At 43.7% G+C, this 27,342-nt stretch overlaps 1 protein-coding gene, 1 long non-coding RNA gene and 1 other non-coding gene across 7 annotated transcripts; 2 read left to right on the plus strand and 1 right to left on the minus strand.

Annotated features, from left to right (window-relative positions):
• The first annotated feature begins 3,944 nt into the window (after positions 1 to 3,944).
• Positions 3,945 to 27,026, plus strand: LOC115204603 (SUMO-specific isopeptidase USPL1). Of its 5 annotated transcripts, XM_029770272.1 has the most exons (10): positions 3,945 to 4,088; positions 5,087 to 5,265; positions 6,018 to 6,140; positions 6,674 to 7,696; positions 7,739 to 8,579; positions 10,877 to 10,987; positions 12,809 to 12,944; positions 14,818 to 14,943; positions 21,920 to 22,080; positions 24,757 to 27,026. In XM_029770272.1, exons 2-10 carry the CDS (start codon positions 5,206 to 5,208, stop codon positions 26,979 to 26,981), a joined length of 4,806 nt encoding a protein of 1,601 aa, XP_029626132.1. In that variant the 5' UTR covers positions 3,945 to 4,088; positions 5,087 to 5,205; the 3' UTR covers positions 26,982 to 27,026. The 5 variants fall into 5 exon arrangements, with proteins under 5 accessions (XP_029626132.1, XP_029626128.1, XP_029626133.1 ...); XM_029770268.1 differs by having other exon boundaries at positions 6,674 to 8,579; XM_029770273.1 differs by having other exon boundaries at positions 5,087 to 5,130; positions 6,674 to 8,579.
• Positions 14,551 to 14,622, minus strand: trnae-uuc (transfer RNA glutamic acid (anticodon UUC)). Its single transcript has one exon. It is a non-coding gene; the product is annotated as a tRNA-Glu (tRNA).
• On the plus strand, positions 22,669 to 24,291 carry LOC115204604 (uncharacterized). The gene is made up of 3 exons (XR_003880404.1): positions 22,669 to 22,890; positions 23,332 to 23,334; positions 23,533 to 24,291. It is a non-coding gene; the product is annotated as an uncharacterized LOC115204604 (long non-coding RNA).
• Positions 27,027 to 27,342: the final 316 nt, after the last annotated feature.

Here is a 27,342-nt window from a genome sequence, read left to right on the forward strand (position 1 = left end):
ATGATAATAATTATGTGATGATGATGATGATGATGCTGGTGCTGATGATAATGATGGTGATGGTGGTGATGATGATAATGGTGATGATGATGGTAGTGATGATGATGATAATGATGGTAATGATGGTGGTGGTGGTGATGATCATGGTGGTGGTGGTGATGATGATGATGATGCTAGTGATGATGGTAGTGATGATGATGATGATGCTGGTGATGCTGATGATGTTGGTGGTGATGATGATGATGGTGATGATGATGATGGTAATGGTGGTGATGATGATGATGATGATGCTGATGATGGTGATGATGATGGTTGTGATGATGATGAAGGTTTTGATGATGATGGTGATGATGATGATCGTAGTGATGATTACGCTGGTGAGGATGATGTGATGATGGTGATGATAATAATGGTGATGATGATAATGATGATGCTGGTGATGATGTATGATGGTGATGATGGTGGTGGTGGTGGTGATGATGATGATGATGATGATGATGATGATGATGATGGTGATGATGTATGATGGTGATGATGCTGGTGGTGATGATAATGATTGTGTTGATGGTGGTGGTGATGATGATGGTGGTGGTGATGATGGTGGTGATGATGATGGTTGTGAGGATGATGATGCGTTCCTTCTACATTCTGATATTAATTTGCTGTTTGTTAGCCACATTTGTTGGCATCATTATCATCATCTTAAATTCAACCAGCCTTGATTTATATTTCTACAATCATTTGCTATGTACCAGGGCCTGTATGCATACTCTGTCAAACGTCTCCATTTTATTTCGAGGTTACATTGATACCCTTAGACCTACAGAACAATCGAAGGGTGACACTGATAGTGGCACCAATCAGAATTTGTAATGGAAATATATTCTAGCACAGTGTTATTAAAAATAAAGGGAGGAGATATGTCCACCCACTAGGAACAATTGAGGGGAGGGACCTAATAGACTTACTTGACATATAAGAATAAATACAGTCAAGTTTTTTTTAACAAAGGAAAAGAAATTAGGGGGAGGGGCAATTCCACCGCTCATATCTACGAGTAGGATTCAGGGAGCAGAAACTGATCCCAGATCTGTACCTAAGGGCAACTTTTATCCAGAGCTCCATTTGTCTCTGTCTGATTATTATACTGTCATCTGTCCCATGCAGCAGCAGTAGCAGCAGCACCGGTAGTATAATGACAGAAAGCCAGCCAGCCTGTCCATGAAGCACAGGAAGGAGAGGAGAGGAAAGGAGATGAGAAGATGGGAGAAGATGAAAGAAGAGAGGCAAGGAAAGGAGAGGTGAAGATGGGAGAAGAGAGGCAAGGAAAGGAGAGGAGGGGGATAAGACAGCCCACCACCAGTGTATTTATGCATTCTATTGAGGCCTCTCTGGGGGAAAAAATATGCAAATTAATTTGTCATCAGGAGAGAAAAATAAAGTACAGCAGCAGTGCATACAGGAGGGGCTGAAAGAAGGAGTGTGTATGTGCCTGAGGGCATGCGTCCATGTGCAGGGGGAAGACAGGAATAGAGGGATGTGGAAGAGGGACAGGAGATGGTGGGACAGAAGAAGGGGGAACAGGAGAAGTGGAACAGGGGAAGGGAGTCAGGGGGATGGGGTGACAGGGGAAGGGGGGACAGGAGAAGGGGAACAGGGGAAGGGAGTCAGAGGGATGGAGAAACAGGGGAAGAGGGGATTTTTTTTAAGGGGGGGGCAGGAGCACTGAGATATACATGAAAGGGGGATTGTTTGTCAGGGATTTGTAGTACCTACCCCACCGCCCGCCCTCTCGCCTGTGTACACTGAGAACCCCCATACCCCAAAGAACCCCCCTCTCCATTTTATGTTTCTCCTTCTATAAATTAAAATCAAAAAGAGACGCTGAACTAAATGTGGATAACAAAAGATGACATACTGTAGTTGCATTAGTACAGCAATTATTAGTATCAGTAATATTAGTACAGCAATTATTAGTATCAGTAATATTAGTACAGCAATTATTAGTATCAGTAATATTAGTACAGCAATTATTAGTATCAGTATTCATATTAGTGCAGCAATTATTAGTATCAGTATTCATATTAGTACAGCAATGATTAGTATCAGTATTCATATTAGTACAACAATTATTAGTATCAGTAATATTAGTACAGCAATTTTTAGTATCAGTATTCATATTAGTACAACAATTATTAGTATCAGTAATATTAGTACAGCAATTATTATTAGTAGTATTAATATTAGTACAGCAATTATTCACATTATGGTGACCATGTAATCTTATATTATTATCAAATCTATTAAATAGATTCGGACCTCTACTCCACAATGTCTGCTGTGTGTTGCAGTCAACTGTGGTGAATCTGCTGTTCTTCTCGATTTCAATCAAAATGTACAAGTCTCATAGAGGTAGATAGAGGACTCATCCTTGTGTCTGTGACAGAATTATTATTATTATTATTATTATTTGTTTTATTTATTTCACCTTTATTTAACCAGGTAGGCTAGTTGAGAACAAGTTCTCATTTACAACTGCGACCTGGCCAAGACAAAGCACAGCAGTTCGACACATACAACAACACAGAGTAATACATGGAATAAACAAACATACAATCAATAATACAGTAGAAAAAAGAAAAGTGAGTGCAAATGAGGTAAGAAAAGGGAGGTAAGGCAATAAATAGGCCATGGTGGCGAAGTAATTACAATATAGCAATTAAACACTAGAATGGTAGATGTGCAGAAGATGCATGTGCAAGTAGAGATACTGGGGTGCAAAGGAGCAAGATGCATAAATAAATACAGTATGGGGATGAGGTAGTTGGATGGGCTGTTTACAGATGGGCTATGTACAGGTGCAGTGATCTGTGAGCTGCTCTGACAGCTGGTGCTTAAATTTAGAGAGGGAGATACGAGTCTCCAGTTTCAGTGATTTTTGCAGTTCGTTCCAGTCATTGGCAGCAGAGAACTGGAAGGAAAGGCGGCCAAAGGAGGAATTGGCTTTGGGGGTGACCAGTGAGATATACCTGCTGGAGCGCGTGCTACGGGTGGGTGTTGTTATCGTGACCAGTGAGCTGAGATAAGGCGGAGCTTTACCTAGCATAGACTTATAGATGACCTTGAGCCAGTGGGTCTGGCGACGAATATGTAGCGAGGGCCAGCCGACTAGAGCATACAGGTCGCAGTGGTGGGTGGTATAAGGGGCTTTGGTAACAAAACGGATGGCACTGTGATAGACTGCATCCAGTTTGCTGAGTAGAGTATTGGAAGCTATTTTATAAATGACATCACCGAAGTCAAGGATCGGTAGGATGGTCAGTTTTACGAGGGTATGTTTGGCAGCATGAGTGAAGGATGCTTTTTTACGAAATAGGAAGCCGATTCTAGATTTCATTTTGTATTGGAGATTCTTAATGTGAGTCTGGAAGGAGAGTTTACAGTCTAGCCAATGGGTAGCACCATTGAGACAATCCGTTTTGAAGTAGTCAATTTTCTTTTTCACGATTGTCTGATCCTTCTTGATGTCCCAGTTGGACATGGATCAGCCAATGAAGTTGGAAGTTCCACCCAGTTGACTATAATAAAATGGTGGAAGTCCTCAGTGGCGCCGCCCATGATAACATAGCCTTTTTGCCACTAGAGGCCTCTATCATTATTTATGACCAGTCTGGCTTTTTCCCCGTTCGAAAGGAAGTTGCTACACAACCAGCGCCAAGCGATTGTCATTAGCTACCACAGCCACAAAGTCATAAACCCCGCCCATTTTCTACAATTTCTCTTCTTAAAATCTGATTTCCAACCTAACCTCCACCTCACTTTTAACCGTATGCCTAAAAATAAATAAATTAAGACCAAATTTGTAGTTTTTCATGAATTTTTACAATACAGACAATTTTGACTTTGTGTGTGTGCTATCTAGTGGGAAGTTATGACAAGCCCCCAACCGGAAGCACAACGTTTCGACCCCGAAAGAGCGGCGCACATGGAAACACACTGGGGACCCGAGTTGATGAATGAATTAAGTTCAGATGGATTATTGTAATCATATTCATCTCTAAATTGGATAGAATACGCTCTTTACTGAGGTAGGTTAAAATATTAGCAGGATTTGAGGTCTAGGTTTTTTTCAAACTGCTAGTTAGCATGGCATTGCTAACAACTAGCAAAAATCGCACCACGTTATAGCTAACGTTACTATTTTTTTCACAGCAACATTAAATCCCATTCTCTGCATTGTCATATCAACTGTGTTACGGACATTAGTATGAACGATTATGGGTGTATAACGTTTAGCAATTAATTTAGCTAACTTCGCTAGATATCCAAACGTAATGCCAACGTTTTGCTGCGTGTACTTTGCCAATGTACTGTATTGTCAGCGTGACTATTGTTATCTTTGACTAACTAATTGACCAGTATCTGCGTAAGGCCCCTCTGACTCCCAGAAAGCTCCGATTCAAACTCCTATTCACTAGCTCTGCAAGCGTTATAATGTCAAAATGCGTTCATTGAATTTCGCTGAGAAACTACCTTCATTTACTCCAGTTATGGCCGGTATATACTTCCACAAAAGGTGTAAGTAAATCGGTCCAATAAAATTATTAGCTCATATACCTTTTCAGTATATCCTGTTACTAAAATATATTTTCAAATCAATTGGTCCTGATTAAGCATGATCAACAGTACAACTATAAAACTCGAAGAACCAAAATAACTTCGTTTATTATTATTATTATAACGCCTATGAATCGGAGCATTCTGGACTTTAGAGGTCCCTAACGCAAAGATACTGGTTGAACTAGGTAACTACTCATGTAACCATATATTCTACCCCTGAAAGACAGTGTTTAGCTACACTAATCTTCAGTTCTGCTGGCTAGAATAGGGCTGTGTAGTCAATAGTGTGCACATCTGAATAAATATGGTAGTCAATTGCAGGTGTCTTGTCAGTAGGCCGGTGTTCCATTGGCTGACATGGGTTCATTCTCAGACTCTTCTTCTTTAGATACACACATCTGTTGGTAACATGATACTACTCACTGTACCTAACATCTTCTGCTTTGTTGTTGTCCCTCCCCCATAGCCTACCATGCTGAGGTGGTGAGACTGGGTGGTCACAGTGATATGGTAATGTAAAGTGAATGACGCAGGACTCTGACAGTACTGGCCACAACAACAAGAAACAGCAGTGTTTTGCCTGTGATGAGTGGCGACGGCACTGGTTTGGGGGCCCCTGGCCCGCTAGCAGGGTATTGGGAAAAAGTCAGTTGAACTCGTATTGTCTTCCTCTCACTTACTGTCACTTGTGCAAAGCTATTTTGGGTCTGAGAGATGCTGTCTGATTGGGAAGGCTGAATCCTCTTATATCCCAAATCAAAATTCAAAATAGAGAAACTCAACAAAACAACGAAACGGAAACTTTGGTTTGAAAAGGCGAAAGGTTTTGATCTGTTGTGTGGGTGTTTTTGTGAGTTAGATTGATTGACATGCTGCCTGGTACAATGCAAAACTTAAATATGATTCTCATATCGACTGGATTGATACTCCACTGTACTATATGACATTGAGACACTCTGAGACACTCTGACACTCTCTAAATTATACTGTGTACGATACTCTGATGGCACTCAATTATATTTTGACGATACCATTATCGGGGTATTTTTTCCCCCCCCCGATGCATTAAATGAAAACACAAAGCAGGCTATACTCTTTGGTCCTTTAAAAACCTGCTGTATGTAAGAAATTGTGTGCTGTATCTTGAAAATAAATGTGTCTCTGGATGACAACATATCTGTTTACAACATTATGCCTGTCTTCATAAAGAAGTAAAATCTGCTTAGTTTTTTGTCTTCTGGCTAAGATACTAACGAGTATCATGATACTGGTCATACTCTGTACTCAATGATACTGTACTGTGTAATTACTGTATGTGGTCTCTCCATTGACCAGGTTACCCACCCCTACTGATATCTATCAGGGGTATTAACATGTTTTGTGATTGGTCCCTGCAGATCCAGGAACGCTCAGCTTTGTTGGAGACCTGTCCATGGTGTGCCGCTAAAGGACAGTCTCTGGCCCTGCGCTCCTACAGGATCAACTTCCAGGAGTTCATCACTCTCTGCACTGACCCACAGGTAGGGTAATGTTAACACACACACACATGCACTCACTTACACAGATGTGCACGTATACACGCGCACACAATCAGCACAACGTCAACAAAAAAACGGGTGTTTCACAAAGCAGGATCAATGGGGGAATCCTAAACTGTCTGAACAAGACACCAGTTTTAGTAGTTTCCTAGAGAAACTGGGTTTGCTTTGTTCGCCATAGTGGCAGTATTTTGAGAGAGTCAAGTTATGGATGAATTATGTGTTACTGTCAGTAGTAAATGCAGTCAAACTGTGCTAAAGTATCCTTTCACCCTGCTACTTTATAGTGTGAGTGTTGTCCTCTAGTGGTTTCCTGGTCCCCATCCTTCAATGCAAGAGGGAAAACAAGTCGTAGTGTCAAGAAACAATATGAAGCCAATGTGAAGTTTGAACTTCCCCAGACAGTTACTCATAATTTCTTCATTCAGCCTCGCCTCTTGCCAGTCCATTGTAAATAAGAATTGACTTACCTGTTTTAAATAAACAAATTAATCAAATTAACTTCTCCCCTACAGTGCCTGTTTCCCTTGGTCTCTCGTCCTTTGGAGGATGTCCTGGCCAGCCTCGTACCTCCTCTACCCCAAACTCAGACAGGGAGCAAGAGGAAGAGTCCCTGCGGGTTGGAGAATGGAGACCCTGTACCTTCCCCCAAACGTGCACAATCGGTGGAGTCAGAAGTGGCCGAGGACGCCGTATCACCGAGTGGAGCTCTATCAGTCAGCGACATCACCAACAAACTCAATGGGGAAGAAGAGTGCTTTAATGGGAAGAAGGAGAGAATCAGCCAATCAGAACACACCAACATGGATGTGGTGGATAAAACCCTCAAACACGCACTTCCTGAGACTGAGAGGGGAGGGGCCAACGGATACCACAAGGATTCTGGTTGGTCGATGCCAGAAGAAATGGACCAGGAACTCCTAGAAGAGGAACAAGATGGTGTCTTTCTCCCAGAGGAGGGTACACCTACTTTAGACAAGGGTTTTCCTCTCCAAAAGAAGATGGTACCAGTCTTACAGGTGGCCGTTTCTGTTGTAGAGCCTACTGTAGAGTCTGAAGGTGCACCAAAGGAGGTTCTCTCTACTTTACAGGAGGCTGTATTTGCCCTAGACAATACTTTATCTGCCCCGCAAGTATCCATTTCTGTCCCAGAGAAGATTTCACGTCCCTTACATGTGGCCATTTCTGCCTCAACGTCTGCCCCAGAGAAACTCTTGGCCAAGGCTGCCTTAGTGGAGGTTATCCCTATCTTAGAGGACACAGTCTCTCTCTTAGAGGCTCTGACTGCCCCAGGGGAAGTTACACCATCACGTCAGAAGGTTCACCCTCCCTTACAAAGGACTGTGAAGGTTGTGTCTGTGCCAGAGAAGGTTGTGTCTGTGCCAGAGAAGGTTGTGTCTGTGCCAGAGAAGGTTGTGTCTGTGCCAGAGAAGGTTGTGTCTGTGCCAGAGAAGGTTGTGTCTGTGCCAGAGAAGGTTGTGTCTGTGCCAGAGAAGGTTGTGTCTGTGCCAGAGAAGGTTGTGTCTGTGCCAGAGAAGGTTGTGTCTGCGCCAGAGAAGGTTGTGTCTGTGCCAGAGAAGGTTGTGGGGACACCTGCCATGGAAGCTGTCCTGGTGTTGCAGGAGGCTCTGACCGTCTTAGAGGAGGCTTCACCTGGCATGAAGGAGGGTCTCTCTGGCTTAAAGAAAGATGAGGAAGAGGAGTGTTTAATCAAGGAGGAAGAAGTGGCTTTGGAGGATGTCCCTGCCTCAGAAGAGGTTGAGAAGGCTCTGCCTGCCTTGGTGGAGGCTGTCCCTGTTTTAGAGAAAGAGGAGGTGGCTACACCTGCCTTGATGGATAATGAGTACGGAGAGGAGGATCTGCCTGTTTTTGACAAGGAAGAGGAGGAAGAGTGCCCCCCAGAGGTGATGTGTAGGCCCTGTAGTGTGGACCTCAGTCAGAGCAAAGTGCCTGTTGAAGTTCATGATGATGATGATGGTCCTATCAAAGTTAGAAGAAGAGCTCAGAACACCCGGCAACTAATCAGTAGCGAGGATGAGATGACCGGCGCAACCATGGAAACAGAACGGGAAGGAAGCGTCACTGGGGAAGTGGAAGTCGTGCCATCACCGCCAAAAAAGAAAATGGGCCGACCGAGAAAGACTCCTATTATTAAATACACGCAGGAAGTGGTGCCCAACTTTGACCCGGAAGTGATCTCGACTGAGGAGTTTGTTCCGGTTCCCGGGCCTCACTTATTCTGGAGGAATGAGAATAGTCTGTGTTGGCTGGACACCTTGCTGGTAGCGCTGGTCCACCTTCGCACCCTGAGGGACAGACGACCCACCAAGAGGCCCACTGTAGGTCAACCTGTCTGGGACCTGTGTGAGAGGTACAACCGGGCCTGTGGTCTCATCACAGCCTACCAACACACTGGCGCAGGTGGGTGGACTTATCTATTTAGTAAGGTTTATTTGAATTGATGTACAACATTGGCAGCTAAGAGCTGAATATTTCTTTTGAAAGGGGAAGAATGCATCTGCACACTATCCCTTTGATACAATACATGTATTGATTGAATTAACCCTCTACAGACTTAGCCCTGTCTAAGCCTGGTCGCGGCGGGGTTGGACTAAGCTATATGGAATTGTTTTAACAAGGTCATACCAAAGATACATTTCTAAATCAAATAGATAAATTAAGACCCCTTGAAGTATAATCTTTTTAAATTAATATATTTTTCGCCTTTCTGCTATTAGCCCATACAAAGTAATTGCATAAAATATTCACTACATGGATAAACAGATAGTCCCCCAAATAATCAAAAGTACGTGTCTGTCCTATATTTGAGAGATATAAAAAAAGAACAGGAAAAATGTGTCTTTTTTTTTTTTACATCTATTTAGCCATCAAAATTATGAAATAACACATGGAATCATGAGGAACCACAAAAGTGTTAAACAAATTAAAATATATTTGAGATCATTCAAAGTAGCCACCGTTTGCCTTGATGACAGCTTTGCACACTCTTGGCATTCTCTCAACCAGCTTCATGAGGAATGCTTTTCCAACAGTCTTGTGCTGAGCACTTGTTGGCTGCTTTTCCTTCACTCTGCTGTCCAACTCCTCCCAAACCATCTCAATTGGGTTGAGGTCATGCGATTGTGGAGGCCAGGTCATCTGATACAGCAGTCCATCACTCTCCGTCTTGGTCAAATAGCCCTTACACAGCCTGGAGGTGTGTTTTGGGTCATTGTCCTGTTGAAAAACAAATGATAGTCCCACTAAGCGCATACCAGATGGGATGGCATATCCCTGCAGAATGCTGTGGTAGCCATGCTGGTTAAGTGTGCCTTGAATTTTAAATAAATCACAGACAGTATCACCAGCAAAGCACCATAACACCTCCTCCTGCATGCTTCATGTTGGGAACCACACATGCGGAGATCATCCGTTCACCTACCCTGCGTCTCACAAAGACACGGTGGTTGGAACCATTAATCTCACATTTGGACTCATCAGACCAAAGGACAGATTTACACCGGTCTAATGTCCATTGCTCGTGTTTCATGGCCCAAGCACGTCTCTTCTTCTTATTGGTGTCCTTTAGTAGTGGTTTCTTTGCAGCAATTCGACCATGAAGGCCTGATTCACGCCGTTTCCTCTGAAGAGTTGATGTTGAGATGTCTTTTATTTGAATTCTGTGAAGCATTTATTTGGGCTGCAATTTCTGAGGCTGGTAACTCTCTAATGAACGTATCCTCTGCAGCAGAGGTAATACTGGGTCTTCCTTTCCTGTGGCGGTCCTCATGAGAGCCAGTTTCATCATAGCGCTTGATGGTTTTTGCGATTGCACTTGAATAAATCTTCAAAGTTCTTGACATTTTCCATATTGAATGACCATGTCTCAAACTAGTTATGCACTATCATTTCTCTTTGCTTATTTGAGCTGTTCTTGCCATAATATGGACTTGGTCTTTTACCAAATAGGGCTGTCTTCTGTATACCACCCCTACCTTGTCATAACACAACTGATTGGCTCAAACACATTAAGGAGGAAAGAAATTCCACAAATTCACTTTTAACAAGGCACACCTGTTAATTGAAATGCAGTCCAGGTGACTACCTCATGAAGCTGGTTGAGAGAATGCCAGGAGTGTGCAAAGCTGTCATCGAGGTAAAGGGTCGCTACTTTGAAGAATCTCAAATGTGAAATATTTTGATTTGTTTAACACTTTTTTTTTATTAATACATTATTCCATATGCATTATTTCATAGTTTTGAAGCCTTCTATTCTACAATGTAGAAAATAGTACAAAATAAAGAAACCCTTGATTTCGTAGATCAAAATGGATAACACCATCATCTTCGTTAGTCTCTCATTTTGTAAGAAGACCGACTTTTAAAATTGTATTTTTTTTTTTACGGGATTGTCTCATGGTCTGACAGTCACCGCTCTAGCTATGTCTCCTTTCCTCACAGATACGGAAGTGCGACATCGGTGGATGCGGTGGATTGAGATGCATCCAATGCAAAAAAACACATCTCCAGCTTAAACGGACTGATTTTTGTGGGGGATAAAAAAAATTCTAGTTAAATTTCCACGGGGGTGTGGACATGAGCAACGTTTCGTCAGCAAGCTGCCTTCAGCAGGGCGTCTTGTGTATTAATCTATTACCTAATCCTAAATACATGTTTACTTACACCTGTTTGTGTTTGTCTCCCTCATCTCTCTCCAGACAGTGTTGTCAGAGTGCCCTCTGCGGTGTTACAGAGGGTCCAAACTGAGATGCAGGCCATCAGGATGTCCATCTTTAAACTGCTGGAGCCTCTACTGAAATGTAAACTGGGTAAGAACCTGGCTGGGTGCCTCCTGAGTGGCACGGTGGTCTAAGGCACTGCATCGCAGTGCTAGCTGTGCCACTAGAGATTCTGGGTTTGAGTCCAGGCCCTGTCGTAGCCGGCCGCGACCGGGAGACCCATGGGATGGCGCACAATTGGCCCAGCGTCGTCTGGGTTAGGGGAGGGTTTGGCAGACAGGGATGTCCTTGTCCCATCGCGCACTAGCGACTCCTGTGGCTGGCTGGGCACAGTGCATGCTGACACCGTCGCCAGGTGTACGGTGTTTCCTCTGACACATTGGTGTGGCTGGCTTCCTGGTTAAGTGGGCATTGTGTCAAGAAGCAGTGCGGGTTGGTTGGGTTATGTTTCGGAGGACGCACGACTCTCAACATTCGTCTATCCCTAGTCCGTCCGGGAGTTGCAGCGATGAGACAAGACTGTAACTACCAATTGGATACCACGAAAAGGGGTACAATAAAACAAATAAAATATATATTTTTTAAAAACAGGAACCTGGCTGGGAATCATAGAGGTGGTTGGTGATGACTCTCAGCAGTTCATAGATCAACCAACATGTGTGAAAGCTAGTTGTTTTGGATAAGAGCATCTGCAAAATGACTCAAATGTGTAATAGGCTGTTTCTGCATGTGACCCTGCTCTTACCTACTTAGTCTAAAGTTGTCTAAAGTAATATACAGTGCCATCAGAAAGTATTCATAGCCCTTGACTTATTCCACATTTTGTTGTTACAGCCTGAATTCAAAATGAATCAAGTTTATTAAAAAAAAAATGGTGCAAATGTATTACATTAAATGGAGAAATATCTCATTTACATAAGTATTCACACCCCTGAATTAATACTATATTGAAGCACATTTGGCAGCGATTACAACTGTAAGTCTGTCTGGGTGAGTCTCTAAGAGCTTTCCACACCTGGATTGTGCAACATTTACCCATTATTCTTTAAAACATGATTTGAGCTCTGTCAAATAGGTTGTTGATCAATGTAAGACAACCAGTTTCAGTTCTTGCCATAGATTTTCAAATAGATTTAAGTCAAAACTGGAACTTGGCCACTCAGGAACATTCACTGTCCTCTTGGTAAGCAACTCCAGTGTAGATTTGACCTTGTGTTTTAGTTTATTGTCCTGCTGAAAGGTGAAATCCTCTCCCAGTGTCTGTTGGAAAGCAGACTGAAACAGGGTTTCATCTAGGGTTATGCCTGTGCTTAGCTCTTCTGTTTCTTTTATTTTTTAATCTTGTAAAACTCCCCAGTTCATAATGATTACAAGCATACCCATAACACAATCATTCCTCCTTCTCAACCATCTCTTACCTTCAGAACTAACACAAACATTCCACCTTCTCAACCATCTCTTACCTTCAGAACTAACACAATCATTCCTCCTTCTCAACCATCTCTTACCTTCAGAACTAACACAAACATTCCACCTTCTCAACCATCTCTTACCTTCAGAACTAACACAAACATTCCTCCTTCTCAACCATCTCTTACCTTCAGAACTAACACAAACATTCCTCCTTCTCAACCATCTCTTACCTTCAGAACTAACACAAACATTCCTCCTTCTCAACCATCTCTTACCTTCAGAACTAACACAAACATTCCACCTTCTCAACCATCTCTTACCTTCAGAACTAACACAAACATTCCACCTTCTCAACCATCTCTTACCTTCAGAACTAACACAAACATTCCACGATTGATTCAAAATTGACCTGATTTTACTTTGTGAGCTGACCCCGATTTTGTTATTTTTTGTTGATTATTGACCTCACCCTGACCCCTGCTCTCTCCTCTCCTGCAGGTCAGAATGAGACACCAGTGTTTGCCCTGCCCCTCCTCCTCAGGGCTGACTCCTGGGCAGAACCTCTCTTCCAGCAAACATATGAGTGGCAGTTTGAGTGTACCTCAACAACTTGTCAACATGCCACCAACACCAAGTAAGAGCCATCTTGAACTTTTAGGGCCAGTTTTCTAGACATAAATATATAACCTAGTCTTGGACTAAGAAGCACTTTCAATGGTGAATCTTCATCTCTCTCTCTCTCTGTGATTTAGTGATCAATGTCATTATTAATCATTATCCTAGAAGATCTGTGTTTGACAACTGTTAACAACGTTCTTTAGTTTTCATAAGAAGCCTTGTAGTTCCACTACAATACTGTAGACTGTAATATTAACCTAGTGGTCAGTACTGTAATATTAACCTAGTGGTCAGTACTGTAGACTGTAATATTAACCTAGTGGTCAGTACTGTAATATTAACCTAGTGGTCAGTACTGTAGACTGTAATATTAACCTAGTGGTCAGTACTGTACACTGTAATATTAACCTAGTGGTCAGTACTGTAGACTGTAATATTAACCTAATGGTCAGTACTGTAGACTGTAATAGTAACCTAATGGTCAGTACTGTAGAATCGGTCATATTAACCTAGTGGTCAGTACTGTAGACTGTGTAATATTAACCTAGTGGTCAGTACTGTAGACTGTAATATTAACCTAGTGGTCAGTACTGTAGACTAATATTAACCTAGTGGTCAGTACTGTAGACTGTAATATTAACCTAGTGGTCAGTACTGTAGAATCGGTCATATTAACCTAGTGGTCAGTACTGTAGAATCGGTCATATTAACCTAGTGGTCAGTCAGGTGAGAGAGCATATTTATAAGTGTCTTGTCCTCGCTCGCTCGCTCTCTCACCTACCTACCTTCAGTAGACCTGGCTTGTAACAGCACAACGTGCTGCTGGGATAGGCATGGAAATGGGAAGAAAGAGGGAATGAGAGAAGTGAAATGAATATAATCAACATGGTGATTGTACTGTAGTGCTGGAGGAACGTCCAGTCTTCTGCCCTGAGGATGTCTCTAAAGAGGAAAGAATAGGAAAATGAGTCATGAATGAAAACAAACGTTTACTCATCTAATTCCTTCCTCTAGTTTGGGGATTAGTCATATTATGGCTCATTGAGAATCTTGGACCAGTACAAGTTTACCAATATAGACAGTGAAGCAGGTATTGGGCAACATTTTAGCAGTGCAAAGAGCCAACAATACTGTGAACCTATTGGTCTAATTAAGACTCTTCAAAGAACTTGGCCCAGTAGCTACAATACAGATGGTGAAAAGGGTAGCGATTTAGTCTGTTGAAACGAATCCGTTATTTACTGGAGCGGCTGGTAGCCTAGCGGTTAAGAGCGTTGGGCCAGTAACTGAAAATTTGCTGGTTTGAATCCCAGAGCCGACTAGGTAAAAATGTTCTGTTCCGTTGAGCAAGGCACTTAAACCTAATTGCTCCTGTAAGTTGTTCTGGATCAGAGCGTCTACTAAATGACTGAAATGTAAATCTCATTTAATATTTCCTGTAGTTTTTGGTTAGTTTCTTTTGAAGAGCTTGGCTCAGTACAAGTTTACCAGATGATGAAACGAGTAGATATTATTTGTTGAAACCTTCATCTCCTATATTCCTGTGTGAATTAAAATGTAATTGGTTTAGATGGCTTATAATCATTTTTAAGTGAGATGAAAACTATAGACAAAAATACTCGTTCCCATACCGGGAGTCGAACCCGGGCCGCCTGGGTGAAAACCAGGAATCCTAACCGCTAGACCATATGGGAAGCTGTCTGTCTGTATTTTAATTGGGCTTTTGAATGGTAACAAGAACAATGACGTAATGTTGACAGAAAGGGAGTGTACAAGGACATTTCGGAAAATAATTTGTATAAAACAAATAAAGGGGAAAACTGACTCACTCAACTGGACCAAAAGGTCTGTGTGTCTTTTATTTACTATCAAATGTATTTTTCTTTCAGATGTAAGAAGACCCTCACCACTTTCACCAATGTGCTTTCTGATTGGCACCCTCTCAACGCAGCCCACCATTCACGTTGCAGCAAGTGTAATAAGAGGAAGCAGACCAGGATGTTGGTGCTGGAGAGGTGAGGGCTCAACCTCTTAACCTTTCATACCTGGGGTGGCTCTCAAACAGGGTTGGGGTCAATTCAGTTTTTTTTAATTCAGGAAGTGAATGAAATTGAAATTCTGTTTACGAGTTGAGAAGTCCTCATAGAAAACAATGGGCAACTTCCTATTCAGTGGAGGAGTTGAACTGAATTGACCCCAACCCTGATCTTAAGTGGATTCCGCTCCGGAGATTTTCCAGGACCTTGTCTCTTTACCTACTCATTCCTGGCAGATGGAGGAAAGGAGATGAGTAGTGGAAGCCACTGTAGACTATTGAGATGGGGCCGTGTAGTTGATATTGTAGACGATTGAGATGGGGCCGTGTAGTTAATATTGTAGACTATTGAGATGGGGCCGTGTAGTTAATATTGTAGACTATTGAGATGGGGCCGTGTAGTTAATATTGTAGACTATTGAGATGGGGCCGTGTAGTTAATATTGTAGACTATTGAGGTGGGGCCGTGTAGTTAATATTGTAGACGATTGAGATGGGGCCGTGTAGTTAATATTGTAGACGATTGAGATGGGGCCGTGTAGTTAATATTGTAGACGATTGAGATGGGGCCGTGTAGTTAATATTGTAGACTATTGAGATGGGGCCGTGTAGTTAATATTGTAGACTATTGAGATGGGGCCGTGTAGTTAATATTGTAGACTATTGAGATGGGGCCGTGTAGTTAATATTGTAGACTATTGAGGTGGGGCCGTGTAGTTAATATTGTAGACGATTGAGATGGGGCCGTGTAGTTAATATTGTAGACGATTGAGATGGGGCCGTGTAGTTAATATTGTAGACGATTGAGATGGGGCCGTGTAGTTGATGTATGACACCACCTGGTGGCCATGTTGGAAGACCACCGCATTAATTCTTCCGACAACAGCTGACTGGCTACCGGAAAGAACATGACAACAGTGCCTAAAACTATTTGATTCATCAGTATTTGGCTGCTCTAACATGGCAGGAAAGACAACGGGGAAAAAAACGTGTTTATGGATTCCCACGCAATCATGAAACACCATTGCTGACACCAAGGAGATAAGACTCCAGAACTGTCAGAAAAGCGAAGAAACCTTTTGTCTGTCAAGACCTGAACCCAGACAACTGTCAGTACAGGGTCTGCTACGATCATTTCATCACTGGTAAGTCAAGTCTGATCAATTTCGAGTTTAGTTTAGCCCTTATGCTAACCAGGTGTTAACAACAACACTGTTAGACAAAGTTAGCTAGCAAGATAGCTTGTAGTCTAGCTATTAGCATGTGTTGCGTGAGTTTAACGTTTTAGGGAAGCAATTTTTGCACCATAAAAAAATGCACCTTTACGTAACATATGCATTTATCATCGCATTTGCAGACTAATGTAAGTCTAGTATTCTTAATGTGATGAGTAGATTGGATGATCATAATTAGACTATTAATAAGTGGGTAGTGTCATAGGCCTATAGGCTATTCTAGAGACCTTTTTGTCCTTTTGCATGGGGAGAAATGTGGCCTTTGACAAACATTTTATAGACTTCTAAAATGACTGGAGACATTAGCAGAATCTTTTTTTTAATACGATGGTAGTCTTGGCCTAATCTGCTGACACGGACAGCAGATGAATGAAAACGACCTTGTCTAGAATGTAACCATATAATCTAGGCCTATGAAAAGGGGTCATGGCTAGAAGGGATCCAGCTATTGGCAAATGAATGTCAAGTAAAAGAAAATCTTGCATTTTAGCTTACCTTACCCTAATAATTATCCTAACCTGCTATGTTAATTATCCTAGCCTGCAGCGTAAATTCTCCTAATTTGCTACGAAAAGTCAAATGACGTTAATTTGACAGAAGTCAGATCCCTTCTAGCGATGACCATGAAAAGAGGAAACAAATTGTACAATATAAGGCCCTTATAGCCTGGAGGAGGACATTTATTGTCCAATGACCCAGTGATCATTTGTAGAGAACTTGATTCATAAGTAGAGGTAAAATGTATGGACATTACAGCATAGGACACATGCCCCACTGGGATATGACAACCTGTTGTGTTGACTAATGTTCTAGCCCAACAATATATTGAATATTTATATGACACTAAAACACCTGAACGAATTAAACACAACCAAACAATTATGAGCCCTGATGGTATTGGTGACTTAAAGAAGTGATATTCTAATTCTAAGTAATATTCTCATTTGTTTATGTACTGTAGGTTCACCAGCTGACCTCTGTCAAGACACCGATGTCGACTGGATTCCCCCTGTGAAGATGAGCAATGCTGCAGCAGCCTCGGTTTCCCCCTGTGAAGATGAGCAATGCTGCAGCAGCCTCGGTTTCCCCCTGTGAAGATGAGCAATGCTGCAGCAGCCTCGGTTTCCCCCTGTGAAGATGAGCAATTATGCAGCAGCATCAGTTTCCCCCCTGTGAAGATGAGCAATTATGCAGCAGCATCAGTTCCCGCCTGTGAAAATGAGCAATGCTGCAGCAGCCTCGGTTTCCCCCTGTGAAGATGAGCAATGCTGCAGCAGCCTCGGTTTCCCCCTGTGAAGATGAGCAATGCAGCATCAGCATCAGTTTCCCCCCCGTGAAGATGAGCAATGCTGCAGCAGCCTCAGTTCCCCCCCGTGAAGATGAGCAATGCTGCAGCAGCATCAGTTTCCCCCTGTGAAGATGAGCAATGCTGCAGCAGCATCAGTTCCCCCCCGTGAAGATGAGCAATGCTGCAGCAGCATCAGTTTCCCCCTGTGAAGATGAGCAATGCTGCAGCAGCCTCGGTTTCCCCTTGTGAAGATGAGCAATGCTGCAGCAGCATCAGTTTCCCCCTGTGAAGATGTATAAATGCTGCAGCATTGCTCTTCTTTGTCCTTTTCCAGATATGAAAGGAGACATCCTTCAGTTAGACACATTGGTTGTCAAATGCTCTACTTTGGTCAATCTGAATGATTATGTTGTGCCATTTGAGTAGAGAGCACCTTGTCGTGACAAAATAAACCATATGAATATATATAACGTCATTTGAAACAACATGTTAAATACTAATGTTTATGATATTGTTTACATACTGTATTTTAATATATAGTTGTATAGGTGATATTAGAAGTATATTGTGTGTCATCTCTGCTTCCACCCCATTTGAATAAAATGTATTTCTTATAGCCCAACTATTGTCTTTCTTTTTACAATTTAAACACATTTAGCATAGACAATGTAATTGTTGTGGTAGTCTTAGGCAAACCATCTTCATTATCACAGTGGCACCTCCAAGTGCCTCTCAGACCTTCCGGGAGACAAGTATCTGGCATTAAACTTGGTGGTAGAGGTAGTGTGTTTGAAGGTAAGGATCCCATCTCCTTCTACCAGACATTTCACCACCTAGATTACAAGGGTTGGATTTGCACTAAACAATGTCATGTCAGCACAAGGCATGTACAACATCTGGTGGTGTATTAGCCTCAATGTATTTGGAAAGGATTCAGACTTCTTGACTTTATCCACATTTTGTCACGTTACAGCCTTATTCTAAAATGGCTTAAATTGGATGTTTTCCTCATCAATCTACACACAATACCGCATAATGACATCACAATACCCCATAATGACATCACAATACCGCATAATGACATCACAATACCCCATAATGACAAAGTGAAAACAGCTTTTTAGAAATGTTTGCACATTTATAAAAAAACAAAAACACCTTATTTACATAAGTGTTCAGACCCTTTTGCTATGAGACTACAAATTGAGATCAGGTGCATCCTGTTTCCATTGATCATCCTTGAGATGTTTCTACAACTTGATTGAAGTCCACCTGGGGTAAATTCAATTGATTGGACATGATTTGGAAAGGCACACACCTGTCTATATAAGGTCCAAAAGTTGACACTGCATGTCAGAGTAAAAACCAGGCCATGAGGTCAAAGGAATTGTCCGTAGAGCTCTGAGACAGGATTGTGTCGAGGAACAGATCTGGAGACGGGTACCAAAACATTTCTGCAGCATTGAAGGTCCCCAAGAACACAATGGCCTCAATCATTCTTAAATGGAAGAAGTTTGGAACCACCAAGACTCTTCCTAGAGCTGGCCACCCGGGCAAACTGAACAATCAGGGGAGAAGGGCCTTGGTCAGGGAGGTGACCAAGAACCTGATGGTCACTCTGACAGAGCTCCAGAGTTCCTCTGTGGAGATGGGAGAATCTTCCAGAAGGACAACCCTCTCTGCAGCACTCCACCAATCAGACCTTTATGGTAGAGTGGCCAGAAGGAAGCCACTCCTCAGTAAAAGGTACATGACAGCCCACTTGGAGTTTGCCAAAAGGCACCTAAAGGACTCTCAGACCATGAGAAACAAGATTCTCTGGTCTGATGAAACCAAGATTGAATTCTTTGGCCTGAATGCCAAGCGTGAAGTCTGGATGAAACCTGGCACCATCCCAATGGTGAAGCATGGTGGTGGCAGCATCATGCTGTGGGGATGTTTTTCAATGGCAGAGACTGGAAGACTAGTCAGGATCGAGGGAAAGATGAACGGAGCAAAGTACAGTGATCCTTGATGAAAACCTGCCCCAGAGCACTCAGGACCTCAGACTGGGGCGAAGGTTCACCTTCCAACAGGACAATGACCCTAAGCACACAGCCAAGACAACGCAGGAGTGGTTTCGGGATAAGTCTCTGAATGTCCTTGAGTGGCCCAGCCAGAGCCCGGACTTGAACCTGATCGAACATCTCTGGAGAGACCTGAAAATAACTGTGCAGCGACACTCCCCATCCAACCTGACAGAGCTTGAGAGGATCTGCGGAGAAGAATGGGAGAAACTACAGGTGTACCAAGCTTGTAGCGTCATACTCAAGGATGTAATCGCTGCCAAAGGTGCTTCAACAAAGTACTGAGTAAAAGGTCTGAATACTTATGTAAATGTGATATTTCAGTTTATCCATTTTTGAAGAACGCTGTAACGTAAAATGTGGAAAAAGTCAAGGGGTCTGAATACTTTCTGAATGTACTGTACATTGTTGACTGGTATAATTGTTTTCTTGAGGACATATAGCTCAACAATATGTAAATAATGTTAATTAATAATGCTTCAGATGGACAATGTCAAGGGGGTGCATTGCAAATGCCAACAAGGCAGCGTTTCCCAAATTCGGTCCTTGGGACTCAAAGCGATGCACATTTCGTTTTTTGTCGTAACACTACACAGCTGATTCAAATCTTGATGATTACTTGATAATTTAAATCAGCTGTGTAGTGCTTGGGCAAAAAAACTAAATGCGCGTACAGAGGACCGAGTTTGGGAAACCCTGCCATAAGGCTAATGCCATCACACTGTAGGCCAGTGGTTCCCACTCCGGTCCTCGAGAACCCCCAATAGTACACAGTGTTGTTGTAGCCCCGGACAAGCACACCTGATTCAACTTGTCAACTAATCATCAGGCTGCAACAAAAATGGCTGGTAACCACTGCTGTAGGCCTATGGTTGCATTGGCGTTGCCATTATCAGCTGCAAAATGGGTTCACGTGGCTGATATCCTGAAAAATCCTTAAATAATACTAATTGTAAAGCTTACAACTGAACAAAAGGTTATGTTAATTTGAGAATATAATACACAAATTAGACAGATTCCCTTTTGCAGGATTGTGAGCTGTGATGAATCAACATTGACACTAGTTCATCTTGAATAAAAGTTTTAAGTTAACATTTAAAAAAAGTTTACACTTCACTTCAAAGAATCAACACTATTTAATATAATTTCAAAGTGTTAACGTAAGCTAACTCATATGTAAAAGTTAGACGTGTTGGTAACAAGTAAGCTATTATTACTAAAGCATAACTTCAGGTGAACAAAAAAACATGTAAATACCAGAAGGGGCCAACATTGCTCCACTGATCCCTGATCTACTGTCTGAGAGGACTTCTATTCCAGCCCAGCAATAGCACACTTAATTTTGGTCAATTGAATCATGTGTTTTAGTGCTGGGCTGGAACAGAAGCCTGCACGCCCAGCAGGGTTGGCCTGCTCCAGTTGTAGTAGGTTTCTACATTGTGTGTGTGACTTTTTTAAAATGTATTTTTCTTCACTAAATATGCCAACATAAGTACACATATAATCCATGGTATACAAGGATGTACCCTTATTCTCTTGGGACATTATTTAGGACCTCTTCATCTGCAGACAGGGTTTTACAGCTCTCTGTATCGGAGGACAGAATACATCACATAGAATCAGGCTACATTCTACTCAAATTAGACAGCACTAAATATTATGTTGCTATATCTCATAGTTTTTCTCGCTAGGGACTGGAACTGGGGAATCTTTTCATAATGTCCACCCACAAAGGTACCTGCCCTATCCAGAGTAGCCTACTCCCCCTTCTCTGACAGCTGGAACTGCTAGCTAATCCTTTCACCCTTTTCCATGGCTGTTAGCTAGCTACAAATGCATTTTCAGTTACAAAAATAAATATATCAAGATAGGTAGCTAACTAGCTAATATGAAGTTAGCTTGCTGGTGATATTTACTTGATTAGCTATACAGTATGTAAAATCAGCTAGTGAACATTACGTTAGCTCATTTGAGTTAGCCTGCAGCTATCATTTTCAAAATATATTTACTTACTTGAATAGGTTCTCCCACTGCCTCCGTTTTCTGGGTCCTTAGAAAAACGAAATAATGGGCAATCTTCCCGACGTTTACGGTGATGGCAAAACGCAGCCAGTCATGTGGACGATTGGAGGACTTCCACCAGACTTGCTGGTCTTCCAACATGGCGCCTGGTGCGGTTGCTAGGTGATTTGTGAAGCAACTGCAAGTGTTATATTTTCTTGGTTTTCCTTTTTTCTGTTTTCTGTTGCAGATTGTTACCAGTCATTGCAGATGGAGGACAGGAAATGAGTAGAGGATTTATCTTCCAACGATCGAGACACCATGTTGTAGATAATGTCTTGCTTTCTCTACCTCTGTTTCCTCCAGGGTGTCTCCTGTGTTTGTGCTGCACTTTGTAGAAGGTCTTCCTGACAACGACCTCTGTGTGTACTCCTTCACCTTCCAGCAGCAGAAATACTCCGTCACCACAGTCATACAGTATGACCAGCAACTCAAGCACTTTGTCACCTGGATACGCAGAGCTGACGGTCAGTGTGACTTTGTCATTTAGTTCAGTATAACTTTATTTGTCCCTTCAGGGGCAGTTGACTGTCATTTCATTAGTAAAGTTTTTGTTGTTGTTGTTTACTGGTCAACAAGTTCAGTTGTTATTTTTAAATATATACGTCAGGATTATCAACTTCCCCAGAGTCAGATGAACTCGTGGATACCATTTTTATGTCTCTGCGGACAGTTTGAAGTAAATTGCTAACTAGTGTTAGCGCAATGACTGAAAGTCTATGGTAACTACTAGCATACTTGTAGATTGCTAGTTAGCATTGGCTCGCGAAACTACGTCTTAACTTCCTTCGTACTGGATGCAAGGACATAAAATGGTATCCATGAGTTCATCTGACTCTGTAAGTAGATAAAGGGCTTAATTGCCAAAATCTCAAAGTATCCCTTTTAAGAATGCTATATATATAGCTTATTCATACCTCCATTATCAATGGATAGAAACAATTATATTTCATAACTGAAAAGTGATGTCAGTCTCTGTCTAATCATGTCTAGCATTTATAAAGTGCCAGTCAGTAGGTCTCTTTACATTGTGTTGGGGGTAACTCTTTAAAAGAGATGGACAGCACACCAAAAATACCTTCAATAATCCATTTACTTATCACAAGGATTCAGCACCTTCCTACTATTGAGGAATGATCAGAGTGAGCATGTTATCCATTCCTCTGTGACTATAGTAACTCTCCCTGTCCACCAGTCTATAGAGCCCATTCCTCTGTGACTGTAGTAACTCTCCCCGTCCACCACCAGTCTATAGAGCCCATTCCTCTGTGACTGTAGTCAAATCAAATCAAATTTATTTATATAGCCCTTCGTACATCAGCTGAAATCTCAAAGTGCTGTACAGAAACCCAGCCTAAAACCCCAAACAGCAAGCAATGCATGTGAAAGAAGCACGGTGGCTGGGAAAAACTCCCTAGGAAAAACTCCTGAGAAAGGCCAAAAACCTAGGAAGAAACCTAGAGAGGAACCAGGCTATGAGGGGTGGCCAGTCCTCTTCTGGCTGTGCCGGGTGGATATTATAACAGAACATGGTCAAGATGTTAAAATGTTCGTAAATGACCAGCATGGTCAAATAATAATAATCATAGTAATTGTCGAGGGTGCAACAAGCACGTCCGGTGAACAGGTCAGGGTTCCGTAGCCGCAGGCAGAACAGTTGAAACTGGAGCAGCAGCATGGCCAGGTGGACTGGGGACAGCAAGGAGTCATCATGCCAGGTAGTCCTGAGGCATGGTCCTAGGGCTCAGGTCCTCCGAGAGAAAGAAAGAAAGAGAGAATTAGAGAGAGCATATTTACATTCACACAGGACACCGGATAAGACAAGAGAATACTCCAGATGTAACAGACTGACCCTAGCCCCCCGACACATAAACTACTGCAGCATAAATACTGGAGGCTGAGACAGGAGGGATCAGAAGACTCTCCCCGTCCACCAGTCTATAGAGCCCATTCCTCTGTGACTGTAGTAACTCTTCCCGTCCACCACCAGTCTATAGAACCCATTCCTCTGTGACTGTAGTAACTCTCCCCGTCCACCACCAGTCTATAGAGCCCATTCCTCTGTGACTGTAGTAACTCTCCCCGTCCACCACCAGTCTATAGAACCCATTCCTCTGTGACTGTAGTAACTCTCCCCGTCCACCACCAGTGTATAGAGCCCATTCCTCTGTGACTGTAGTAACTCTCCCCATTTACCACCAGTCTATAGAGCCCATTCCTCTGTGACTGTAGTAACTCTCCCCGTCCACCACCAGTGTATAGAGCCCATTCCTCTGTGACTGTAGTAACTCTCCCCATTTACCACCAGTCTATAGAGCCCATTCCTCTGTGACTGTAGTAACTCTCCCCGTCCACCACCAGTCTATAGAACCCATTCCTCTGTGACTGTAGTAACTCTCCCCGTCCACCACCAGTCTATAGAGCCCATTCCTCTGTGACTGTAGTAACTCTCCCCGTCCACCAGTCTATAGAGCCCATTCCTCTGTGACTGTAGTAACTCTCCCCGTCCACCACCAGTCTATAGAGCCCATTCCTCTGTGACTGTAGTAACTCTCCCCGTCCACCACCAGTCTATAGAACCCATTCCTCTGTGACTGTAGTAACTCTCCCCGTCCACCACCAGTCTATAGAACCCATTCCTCTGTGACTGTAGTAACTCTCCCCGTCCACCAGTCTATAGAGCCCATTCCTCTGTGACTGTAGTAACTCTCCCCATCCACCACCAGTCTATAGAGCCCATTCCTCTGTGACTGTAGTAACTCTCCCCGTCCACCACCAGTCTATAGAGCCCATTCCTCTGTGACTGTAGTAACTCTCCCCATCCACCACCAGTCTATAGAGCCCATTCCTCTGTGACTGTAGTAACTCTCCCCGTCCACCACCAGTCTATAGAACCCATTCCTCTGTGACTGTAGTAACTCTCCCCGTCCACCACCAGTCTATAGAGCCCATTCCTCTGTGACTGTAGTAACTCTCCCCGTCCACCAGTCTATAGAGCCCATTCCTCTGTGACTGTAGTAACTCTCCCCGTCCACCACCAGTCTATAGAGCCCATTCCTCTGTGACTGTAGTAACTCTCCCCGTCCACCACCAGTGTACAGAACCCATTCCTCACTCTTCTCTCTCGCTGTTTCTCCCCACAGGATCGTGGTTGGAGTTTGACGATCTGAAGCACCCTAACTGTGTCTCCCACACCCAGCTGGTGGTCCCTCCTAGAGAAATCCATGTTGTCTTCTGGGAGTTGAAGACCGACAGACCGGACAACCCACAGACACCCTGCTCTCCTCCTGTATCCCTGACAAGCACTTTACTGATACACAAAGAACTGCAGAAACCTCCCTTAGCCAAACTCTTTGTCAACAATGAATCTCAAGACATCTCTCAGACGGTCTCTGATGATGCGGACACTGACATGGACACCACCATAACTGCTGGCTATATTGATAACGATATGGACACAACATTAACAAATAACGTTAACTCTCCCATCGCCATCGGTTCCACCAGCGTGCTTCATGGCGTACCGGTTCAGTCCTGTTACCACAACCTCTCTCTCCCCCTCCTTCACAACGACACAGCCATTGTCGAGGCACTGACGGTGTCTGACGATACCGACAACGACATCATGGACACCACGGTAACCACCGGTAACGCTGGTAACTCGTCTATCAGTAGCACCACACTGCTCGACACCTTCGAGGGCCTCTCCCACGATGACGACATTGTCACCCTGACACTCGTAGAGGTCAAAGTTGACTCTGATGGGAGGCCGTTGGACGACAACAATGTCTCCCTGGCTCCCAGGCAAAATGGAGACCTCAGTCCTCTACCTGCTCCTACACCTGAGACTGAGAACCCCGCACCTGCCCATGAAATGCCCCCTGAAACAGATGTTGTCGTCATCAAAAGGCCATCGTCCCCTGATACTGCCAGTGGGTTTCTCCTTGACAGCAGTGACGGTCCTTCTGAGCCCAACTCTGAAAAGCCCACTCCTCCTAGTCCTCCCAAGCTCAGAAGGGGCAGAAGAACCAGCAATAAAGCCAAAATTATGGCATCCAACAATCCAGTTGCAGCAGCAGCAGCTAAGGTGGTCACAACAACACCACCAAGAACAGCTACACCAATGGCACTTCCTGGAAACTGGGGTGGAATAATCCTGCCCTCAGTTGTATCTATGATGTCACCATCATATATGGAACCCAGCACCCTAGCACCAGAGGCCTCTACTCCTCCCCCGCCCCACTCCAAACCCGCTGCTACCTCCACCTCTCTGCAGAGCAAACCTGGCCTTCCTCCACCCCCGGACCCCAACTCTCGCTGGTCCTACCTGCTTAGCCTCCATCCCACCTCCATCCCCAATCCCCCAAGAACCCAGAGACCAACCAGTCATTTCAACCACTCAACGCCCAACCGGTTCCAGCAGCTTTCACAGAGCTGGCAGGACCCAAGGATGGCTCCCCCCAACCCAGACGCCAGGCTGAAGAAGCCTCCACCTCTACCCAAACCCAAACTAAGTAAGGGGGACATCGAGGCCCTGCCGGTGAAGGCTGCCGAGATGTACGGAGGGTTCCAATCCAGAAGCAGGATCGTAAATATAAACATAAACAGCCCCTCCAAGACTTCACCTCCCACCCAGCTTATTTCTCAAAGAACTGACCCGCAAAATGACGCCTGGAAGATACCAAGTCAACCTGCTGCCTTCGTCTCGCGAAAACCCCTTATCAACCACACCACTTCAGCAGTGCCTATTGTGACCTCACCTCCTCCCTCTCCAGGAGTCACGGAGATCCCTAAAATCTCTTCCTCCAGGAAACACAGCCCCGGTGGTCAGGTCAGTGAGACCGATGCCCTCAGGTACAAGCTGCTGAAGAAGCTGAAAGCCAAGAAGAAGAAACTAGAGAAGCTGAATCAGATGCTGGGTTACCAGGGGGGTGCGGGAGGACGGGGGGAAGTAACCTGCACACCAGACATCACTGATCGGAGTCCCTCCCACACCGTGAGCTCTAGTACCTCTGTCTACGACAGCCCCGCATACGACCAGTTCTTTGCCGACCTTCTGTCGCCGGCGACGACCGCCAGCAACTTATCGCCGGACAGCACGGGCTTCCTGGAGATGCTGACCACCAATGGACAAGAAGGGGTCGGGGACTTGGCGTGTGGAGGGGATGGTATTAGTGGAGCCTCACAGGTGGTGACACCTGTGATCTTGCATCCGGCCAATCACGTTGTAGTAGTGCCACAACCTGTTCTAGCCGAGCCAATCACGACCTCTGGTGAGAACTTCCTGGAAGAGTTCATATCAGGGTCGGCCAATCAGCAGACGGAGATGGAGACTGATACCCTCAGTGCTCTCGACCTGTTCTTTTAGGCTCGTTAACTACAGGTCTAGGATCTGCTAACAACTCTTACCCAACCCCTAAGCTTAAACGTTAGGGGAAATGCAAAGCTTACCTCAGATCAGTGGCTAAGGCTACGTCTGAAATGGCATGCTAATCCCTATATAGAGCCTCTGGTCAAAAGTACTACCATGGACATCCTATTAAATTAAACTATTCTAATTCTTAATTATATGAGTAGTGCACTATATTGGGAGTAGGGTGCCATTTTGGATGCATGCAGGCAGTTTCTAGGAGAAACTACATGCTACTATTCCTTTCAGTCGGGAGAATGTGTGTGTGTGTGTGCTTGGCATCAATGGGTTGTTCTGTTCTGGATAGCATGTGTTACAT

Source organism: Salmo trutta, chromosome 12 (assembly GCF_901001165.1).
Source record: "Salmo trutta chromosome 12, fSalTru1.1, whole genome shotgun sequence".
NCBI classification, from domain to species: Eukaryota; Metazoa; Chordata; class Actinopteri; order Salmoniformes; family Salmonidae; genus Salmo; species Salmo trutta.